Here is a 10019-nt window from a genome sequence, read left to right as displayed (position 1 = left end):
TATGTCAACATTACAATAAAAGCAGCACAATTGATCCACTGTGATTCAAAGATGTAAAACAAAACGTGAAACAAGTCAAAGAAGAGAGAGTGAATAGAGTCCCTTTATGCAAGAGAGGAAGTAAAGATGTAAATCACATACAACATTTAATAAACGGCTCCAAACAAGTCGTAATCATATCTCACTTTGTAGCTCCCTTCATGTGCAAAGTGAGATGTGATTACATAAGTTAGTATGATAGACTCAAGTCTTCAATCTTTAAGGGTGAAAAACTAGGAAGTGTTATTTCTACCAAGTTTATTGTTTACACCAACTAAGACATTTAAAAAACTAAAATGTGGAAAACGTAGTTCAACTGCCAAATATATCTATTTAATATGAACACATATACAAAAGCTTATCATGAGCATAATTCAATACTGTTTTTTTTAACATTTAACTTTATATATATATATATATATTAATTTACACACATATATATAACATTTAACTTTTATTTTATTATTATATTTTATATTCTTTTACTTTTTTAACACCTGAACATCTGAATCTGAATTGTAAGTCGCTTTGGATGAAAGCGTCTGCTAAATGACTGTAATGTAATGTAACATGACATGTACATTTTCCAGCACATCACTGGTGTGATCCACTCTGATTGTAAACTGATAGAAACATTTACAAATATAATTATGATCCCAAACTTGCACTGTGGCCAATCACATTTTGTGTTGGCTTTGTTGATGAAATCACAGGAGATGATGTGATTTCACTGATGGAGGAACTATACTCAGGCTGCACAGAGAAATAGTTCTGAAAGAGGCCTTTGATGGGACAAATCCTATCAGATCGTGGAGGACAGGGTCTCATCAGACGGTGTCCCGGTGGTTTCACTGCGACCTAAAATCCCATCAGCGGGATGGAACACCTGATTCACATCTGAGGTGATTAGAGCGATAGGCTGCAAACAACAAGCGCCTTTCCCCCTTTTTTTATGAATGAATGCCGAGACCCCGTGATCCGGCCCAGCCAATGAGCAGCTCGCAACCTGCACCGCTCAACCCGCAGCTCTGCAGCAACAAGAGGTCACTATAAACGGCCGTACGCGTGGAGAGGAGACAGAGAGAAGCACGCGCAGTGAGCGGACAGCCTGCAGCAGCTCCACTCGGGCCCTCTTCACGCGCACAGACAGAAACAAGCTGGAAAGGAGGAGGAGGAGGAACGGCTCGTGATTTGTTTGTTTTTTTCCGCCTCCACAACTGGTGCGCCATGCCGCTGAAAAACGGCAACACCGTGGCGGTGGAGAGACGCGTGGACCTGGCCTCGCTCTTCTGCATGATCGGGCGCCACGGTCCCGCCGTGGCTCTGGCCGTCATAGCGGTGGTGTCCGTGGTGGCGGGTCTCGTCATCTACCGGACCGTGAGGAGGAAGCGGAGGAAGGCCACGGCCGCCGCCGAAGGTGACTGTGACGGCGGCGGCCCCGAGGGAGACGAGTCGGTGATCCGGGAATCTCACGGCTCCGTGGAGTCGACAGGTAAAGAAAAGATCCAGGATTAACCCGTGTGTGAGGTGTAACCCTGTGAGTGATGGTGGTGATTCATCCAAAGGGGGAAACCGTGACCCCAGTTAAACTGCTGAGGCATATCATTTCAATATGATTGCCTGTGATAATTCATAGCACGACGGCGTTAGTATTCATATCTGTGTGAGTTATGTTCCAGTGAGACTGTAGGAGATCTAGATAGCCTTCATGCCGTATTATAAAAGTCATTAATAACTCTGGACTAGTAGTAAAAGCTGACCTCACGTGCTCATCCAAATGCGTTTTAACAGTTAGTAGCTGCTCATGTTTGTACATGTTGGCTGTGATTGAATCAGCACATTAACTACAAAGTCCTGTGCAAATGTTGAGCTGCTTAAAAGCTGCTTTACCCGAGTGTTTCCACGCTGCTGTTGTACTTCTATTCCACAGCGGATCGGAGGGAAATCATTTCATGCTGCGCTTCTTTCCAAGATTAGGATTTTACAAACAAAACGTTTAATGAGAACATAAAATATGGTATAAATTAAACTGCCCACAGTAAATCCAATGGTTCTGATTGGCTCAACCTCATCCAGCTAGAATGGTAAATTGCTGCTTATGATTACATCCAGAATAATAGTATTTTAATATGAAATAGAAGAACACTAACGGGGGCAATTTGATACTTTGAGTACATTTAGGTAATTTTATATAAGGGGTTAATCTACTGACACACAGATCAAATTGACTGAAAAGTTTTTTTTGGCAGGTCAAACAAGGCCAACAAACAATTGCGCTGATTGCATTGATTACTCATCCTGTGATTTAGATATTCTGCTGTGTTGTCATTTAAAAAAAAAAAAAAAAGAAAAGGTACAAAGGTGGATAAGACAAAGTAAAAACAACAACAAAAAAAACAATATATCTGTCCTTTGTAAACCAGTAAAGATACTAATTCATCAATTATAATTAACCAAAGACATTTAATTAACATTAACCATTCTCTAGTCACTTTATATAAATTTATATTAAGAAAAAAAAAAACAAGTTCAATGTATATAATTTGAATTACTTTTCCCCCTTATATCTTCTAATAGACGTGAATGATGAAGGCTCATCAGACGTGAAGGAGGATGTGGATCCGATTTCGAGTGATCTCAGAATCCGGCACCGTCATGTTGCTGTTGCCGAGGAGACACCTGCACCATCTTCCCCTCCTGAGAGTGACGTCCGATCACCAGACATTGAGCGAGTCTCTTTGGACGGCACAGAGGAAGCAGCAGCAGTCGTGTGGGACTCTCACCAAGCAGAAGAGGCCAATGGGAGCCCGCAGAGTGATTCTTGCACAGAGGCTGAAATGGTGTCGGAGGATGCTGTCGGTCGCCATCGGTGTGAAAGCGGTGACTCGATTAAGGACGTGTTGGAAGAGTTCCACGATAGCTGCTTGAAGGAGCCTGAGCCGATTAATGGAGAGGAGGTAAGCAGCCACTTGTTCTCTGTGTGAGGTTACATGCAGGCTACAGACAAATTTAAACGTTATCCGTCACAGCTGGTCCATTTATATATATATATAAAAAAAAAAAAAGCTGGTGGGTGGATGTTGTTACCATTTGTACACCAACTAATCAGTGGCTGTAGCTTCATGTTCAGCAGACAGATACGAGAGCGCTATCTCTCTCATCTAGCTCTCAGCAAGGAAGGAAAATAAGTGTATTTCCATATTTGTCTGAACTATTCCTTCAAGGAGTTGGAGCACCAACCCGGTGGGAATATTTCTCTCTCGCCTACATTTACCCATCTTCCCTCAGACCTCATTCTCTCTGTAGTTTCAGACAAGCGCAGGGTATTTTCAATCTTGTATGTATTTATATCTATAGTTGGACCCAAAGATAACACTTTTTTTGTTGGTGTTGTCTAGGTGTCAACAGCAGAATGCCAAGAAGATGAGGGCGTGACCCCGGAGAAGGATGTTTTTGACGAGACACCCAGACAAGAGGACAGCTTTCAGTGTGCTTCGAACGATCCGGTGTGCTTCCAACAAACCTCTCGTATGAGTGAAAACGGTGATGAAGCCGCAAGTAGCGTGGAGTCCAACTCGGAAGAGCCCGTCATTCATATCGAAGGTGCATCTCTTCCTAGCGTCTGTTGTGGGAAAGATGAGGAGTTTGAGCGAGACAATACAGATGGCATTGATTTCAGTAGTTATTCCGGCAAAGCTCGCCTCTCTCCAGAGGGGGAAAGTAGAAATGAGAGTGAGGAGGCAGAAGAGCACCCTTTGGACTACCTGCCAATCGGTCAACCGGCGGAGATCTCGTCATCAACATTCCAACGAGAGTCAAACCTGCCACCTACGCAGCAGGAGCAGCCTGACCATGCAAAGGACGAGGTGACGGCGCCCATTCGGGATAGTGATCGGGATGAAGATGGTGGTCTAGCTGGTGAAGAAGTTGTTCATGAAGACCACTTCAACGAACTTACAGCCGTCAAGTTGGACGCCACCTCGGCACAGTTCGACCAGCAAGGTGCGGAGGGGGTAAGCGGTCTTGTGTGTGATCAAGAGGTTGGCGTTCTTTGCGATGGTGCTGATCAGGCGAAAGGGAAAATGCCGACCAGCGGCAATGACGTTGCCTGCAGCGAAGAACGTGACGGTTCAAGTGTGGTGCTCAGCCCTGCCGTGACCTTTTTGAACGTGCCCGTAAAGGCCGATAATCACACTGGCGCTCTGTCAGGTACCTCAAGCATTGCTGACTTGTCATTGGATTGTCAGCCCCCGCAGAAAGCAGATAATACAGCTCCATCTCTTGATGAAGACACTAATTATACTATTCTTGGCCCTCAAATGCCATCGCACAAGACAGAAAATCTGCCTGAAAACAACGGAAATGGCACAACCGTGGTGTTGGCTGAAGAACGCAATGACCAAGTGTACTGCCCTCATGTTCAATCCCGTTATGAAGACCAACAGACGATAAGAAAGGAAGCTTTTGACGAGGCAAGTGTTGCTGCTGTTCTAGATAGAGCTGCAAACGTACCTTCTGTGATAGTTGACGATATATCTTGTCCTCACCTGCAATCCATTTGCCAAGACCAACAAATCGACCACGTGGAAAAGAATGAAACTTCCGACGAGACGAGGATCGATTCTGCCACTGATGCAGCTGCTTGCAACAACACTAGCTGCACTGCACTTTTAATGTCTGAAGAACTATCTCCTGACACGCAGTCTTCCTCCCAAGACCAACAGAGTGACCAAACAACAAATAATAAGGAAGATTTTTCCGAAGTGACCGCTGCTCCCATCCTGACGGAGGACATAAATCCTTCCTTGTGTCAAATTTACTTGCCATCTTTCGAGCATTTTGCACTGGGGGATAAGGACATATCATCTGCTGGAGTTGGTGAAGAGAGTGGGATTTCAAGCATGGCCGTCAGCCCTGATGCCGTTAACGAGTGTGACGTGATCTTTGAAAAAATGGTGCTTGAGGCGATGGATTGTGATCTGAAGTCTGACGGCCAGACGGAGGCTCAAAGCGATCTCTTTGCTGATGATGTATCCGTCATTGAAGAGGATACTGCGTGTATGGTGTTCGGGCCTTACCCATCGCATCCCGAGGACATGTTTGGCCACGAGATTGAGGACGGTTACTACAAAATGATAGATCAGTTTGCGGCACAGATTGCAGACAGCGTTACTTGCGTCACCGAAAAGCAGTCTGACATGAAAGTTGTTGGGGAGGTTGTGGAGAGTAAAGAGAAGAAGAAAGGAGGATGTGTTGACATGAAGGAGGCAACAAAAGCAGAGAAGGAGAAGGAAGAGGACTACGAAAAGACTGAAATCAGTATCATGGAAGCAACTATGGACAATAATGAATGGATCATGGATAGTAACTACCAAGCCTTTCCCTGGATGAATCTTTCCGCCTTATCTTTTGCCCAAGACGATACAAAAAGCAACCAGTTTCCCACTGAAGAGTGCCAATACAGCTCTGCTGCAGCAGACACCCATTGTACGGACACAACAGATATCCCACCTTCTGCTGAAGTCCTACAAGCCGGCACTCTCTCCCTTGTCGACGAAGATATACAAAATGTCCAGCCCATGCCCCAGAATGTCAATGTGACCTTCCGCGTCCATTACTTCACCCAAACGCCGTACCAGACGGTGGCTGTCACGGGAAACCAGCGGGAGCTAGGGAACTGGAAGGGATTCGTCCTGCTGGAGAGAGCCAAGGACGGGCACTGGGCCACGACGGTCAGCCTGCCCGCAGAGAGCCACGTGGAGTGGAAGTTCGTGGTGGTGGACAAGGGGGAGTTGTGCCGCTGGGAGGAATGCGGCAACCGCCTCCTCGACACGGACTCCGGGGACGAACTGCTGGTGCACAAATGTTGGGCCCGCTTGTGAGAGGGAGATCGGGATGTGGTGTGTTCAGGAACCTTTGGTACCGTATCCTGAACCAGATAGTCAAGTTTGATTGTTTCTACGGCCCGTCACAAGACCCAAATGCGGAATGGCCCCCAACACTGTATCATGTCATACATGCATCCTAGCATTGATTTGGTAAATGTGGGGGTCATCAAGAGGATACGTATGTTTTTTTGGATGTCAAGGTTGCAGATGATCATCATGATCTAATGGGACTTTTCTTCGAGGGTTGCTCTCTGATAGCCAGTGACTAAGTGGATCTTTCAGGGAACTGAAAAGATTATCATCGAAAGACAGAATCGTTGCCTAAGACGTCTCTTCCCCCCCCGTGGTTGTATCTATAATTATGCAAATCGCACCTCTTTAAGAAAATGGGTGACTTAATGCAAGTGTTAATTTGTGTAAATGGCGACTTTACTATAATGTCCGTATGCTGCTTCAGTACTCTCCAACGATCTATAAGAATAAATGCACATGGTTCACTTTTACTACAGCAATAATGAAAGCAATAACTGTATATTGTACACGGTATGACTGGTGCAGGTATTCTATTGTTTACCACTAAACTGTGATATAGTTGTAACTCTGATGCTGCTTTTATCTGCTGGGACTGTGCATGCAATATTGTCCCATTGTTCTATGAATGTGCCTTTAAAACCTTTTCTTTTTTTTCAATGAATGTTATAATACGTCAAAACAAATGTGGCTTTTCTTTTTAAAACGGCTTTGCTGGCCATCCTTACAGTTTAGTTTCTTACAGTATGTTTATTTTCTCAAAACAGCTGTCACTTGTTTTTAGGTCAAGTTTCAGTGCAGGCTATGGTCTCTATATCTCAGATCATGGCAGAGTATCTTGTTATGCAATACTGTGAAGATGATGCTACTTTTAATGTCATTGAGGTGGAGTTGGTTACCAAATAAATAAATATTCCAAGTCTGTCAAATCTGGGGTTTTGGTATGTTTCTTATATATGTTCATTCATTGAAGGACTGGGTGTTTGGAGCTAGTTGAAGAATTTACTTCCAACAGGAGTTGGGGGAGGAAAAAAAGTTTCTCACTAAATAGATCAATTAAAAATCCATTTTGAATTATTTTAATGTTAATGATGGACTGGATCATTTGATGCACAAACATATTTGTTTCCCCCCCCTCAGCTGAATATATCATTTAGGATCAACCAAAATGCACCCGGCTGTCTGTACTGAAGTTGTTTAATCAACTGAAGAGGGATATTTGCAGATCAATTCGGACACTCTATTATTTCTCAACCAGGCAGCCGCACAATGTGCTGATGTCGTCTAAATTTCTGTGAATCATTTTGCAACAAACCAACACAGACGCGTTGAACCTTGTGTGGTCTCTCAACCTTCGACCTGATGCCTAAACCCGATATTTTCCGTGGTTCGGACCAGAGGCCGTGACCTTGTTCCCAGTGCAGTCTGGTTCAGAGGTGGCTCATGCAGAGAAGGCCTCGTTAGCTGGCGTATTTTTCTGCCAGCACCGTGCAGAAGGTGACTTCACTGCGTGTGAAAAGAGGGTGCTCTTCATCTCCCAGTCCAGAGACTCGCGCACACACACAAGTGTAATGTTGCCAGTTCTATAAATGATTAATCTGCACTGCAGGGAGCGGGAGGGTTTATGTGAGGTTATTTCAGAGAATAAAAACCCAAAACTTAAGCAGTGCTGAAGGAGGGGAGGGGAAGATGCACTACGGGAAGAAAGTGAGTTTTTACCATCAGTAAATGAGATGTTAATGATTCATGGGCAGTCCGGCAAATAGAGGAACTCAGAGTGAGTCGTGTTCAGTCATTACTCAAAGGAAAGTAATCATCACTCACAAAGGCAAATCAAACTGTCAGTGTGAATGAACAAGACGGCTCATTAAATAGTAAGAATATGACGCACACATTTTGCAAGCCTAATAGGAATCAGAGGAAACTAACATGCCCCCCTATGTCGACCTGCCACTGTGTGTCATGTGACTGAAATGTGATCCCTGCCACGGTGCCACATTTGGAAGACCCCCTCCTCCAACCCGAAGTGACCAATACTTACAGGCGCCTCCCCTCTGGTATTGAACCCTGAACCTTTTGCGAAGCTTTTTTTTTTTTACCCAAAACGAGGCCTCCTGGACTCATTCGACTTGCCTCAAACGGGGGGGGGGGACTCTGACCATGCGTGGGTCGCGTGATATCTATTTTCAAAAACAGGAGTTCAGGGAACTTTTTGCCCGTTTGCCCCCAGTGCAGAGAGCCAAATATAACAAAACACGATTTTATGGAGAGGCTCTGTTGACACCGAAAGCCTCGGATGTCAGGAATATGTTCTATCCCTGTGTGTGTAACCGACCAGACCAGACTGATAAGATCCCCGATCATAGAAAGGTTATTGGTTCCGTAACGTAAGGTAACGTGTTCTCCTGGGATCATGAGTGTTATGCGGCGTGTGAACGCAGCACACCAGTCCTAATGTGGCAGCTGGGAGCGGGTGCACTTTCTAAGGTTGAAGGTAATCCTTTATTTAGACACGAGCCTCACAACTGACACCACCTACGCTCCACTTATAGATAACTCTCTCTTTATCTCACGCAGACATTCACACAAGCCATTTGTCAAACATTTTATAAACAGTTAAACCGATGTTTGACCCCTGTTAAGGCTAAAGTCTTAACGCTGAGTACGGCTCTTCACACACAGAGTCTGGAGTGAGCCCGGCCTTCTAATCAACACCTATAAAGGTTACTCAGCTGTTGTTCCCGTGTCTCACTGTGATAGCTGATCATGTGTCATGGGGGGGTAAATGATCGGTTGTCCACGGGCGGCAACCTCCGGTTCTGAAATGTGAAGCCAATGCTGAAAGTGCATTGAACTTGCATTCTCTCTATTGGCCATCAGGGGGCGACTCCTCTGGTTCTATAGAAGTCTATGACAAAATGACTCTGCTTCTCTCTTGATTTATTACCTCAGTAAACATTGTGAACATGAGTTTATGATCTCAATCTATAGTTTCAAGTCTTCTTCAATACAGCATGATGTTCATTTAGAGTCAAACAGACCATAAAGCAGGGTATGCTTTAGGGCTGAGCTACCTTGTGATTGACAGGTCTCTACCAGAGCCGTCTACGGTATCTCTACCTCACTCATCTGCAGTCCAAATATGGTCCCTTGCAAAAAAAAAACAAGATGGCGACGGCCAAATATGCCAAACTCGAGGCTTCAAAACCACAGTCCACAAACCAATGGGTGACGCCATGATGACTATGTCCACTTCATGTCCATCAACGAATTAATAGATACGTCTAAGGGGCCTTGAACAACCCCTAGATGCTGCAATGTGCATTACACATCACGACATGAAAGTATTGATGATTAATGAAAGTATTGATGAGTGGCTTTCATTATTATATACATTTTTTGATAATACAACTTTGTCAAATGACAACGTGAAAACAGTAGGCAGCAGCTTTAAGTGAAAAAGGTCTAAAAACCCAATGAGCACTCAGCTCCAAAAAGCAGACAGAGACAGTTGGCGGCTAGGCTATTTCCCTCGGGAGTTGGTGGAGACCTAAATAGTTAAAAGAGAGTAAATAAAGGATTTACATTCATCAGGTGGACACAAACATGACTCCAAATGAAGGATAATACTGCTCCTTTGTACGGGACGTGTAAACTGTTTGGGAACTACTTCGGCAACATCAATTTAGAAGTTAACATCATATCGATGATGAGCTAAGAACCTGCTAATGCTTAAGCGTAGAGCAAAAGACAATCCGACAAGTGACGTGGATAAATTTAATTGAAAATCTGGATATTAGATTTCAAGATTCCTCTTCATGTACCAAAGTGCTGGTCAAAGGGAAACATCTTGAGCGGGAGAATCACTACAAGGCATCCTCTGGGGACCATGAATGCAGCAGGTTGCTCCACAGAGCAGCAGACTGTTGCCTGGTCGGAGACTCACAGCGGTCCTCTCAAGGCCAAGTTGGCCCAAGTGTGAAATTCTCTTTATAAGTCTGCTGTCTCCTCTTACAGACGCCGACCAGTCGGACCAGGCTGCAGGGCTCCACTTCAACTTTG

General features: G+C 44.6%; 1 protein-coding gene across 1 annotated transcript; it reads left to right on the top strand.

The window, feature by feature from the left end:
• The first annotated feature begins 1172 nt into the window (after positions 1–1172).
• Positions 1173–6881, top strand: stbd1 (starch binding domain 1). The gene is made up of 3 exons (XM_031855409.1): positions 1173–1531; positions 2617–2996; positions 3438–6881. The coding sequence occupies exons 1-3, from the start codon at positions 1267–1269 to the stop codon at positions 5919–5921; spliced, it is 3129 nt and encodes a 1042-aa protein (XP_031711269.1). The 5' UTR covers positions 1173–1266; the 3' UTR covers positions 5922–6881.
• The last annotated feature ends 3138 nt before the right edge of the window (positions 6882–10019 follow it).

Source organism: Anarrhichthys ocellatus, unplaced genomic scaffold (genome assembly GCF_004355925.1).
Source record: "Anarrhichthys ocellatus isolate YVR2014 unplaced genomic scaffold, GSC_Weel_1.0 scaffold16, whole genome shotgun sequence".
In the NCBI taxonomy this organism is placed as follows: Eukaryota; Metazoa; Chordata; class Actinopteri; order Perciformes; family Anarhichadidae; genus Anarrhichthys; species Anarrhichthys ocellatus.
This window is presented reverse-complemented; position numbering and strand designations above follow the sequence as displayed.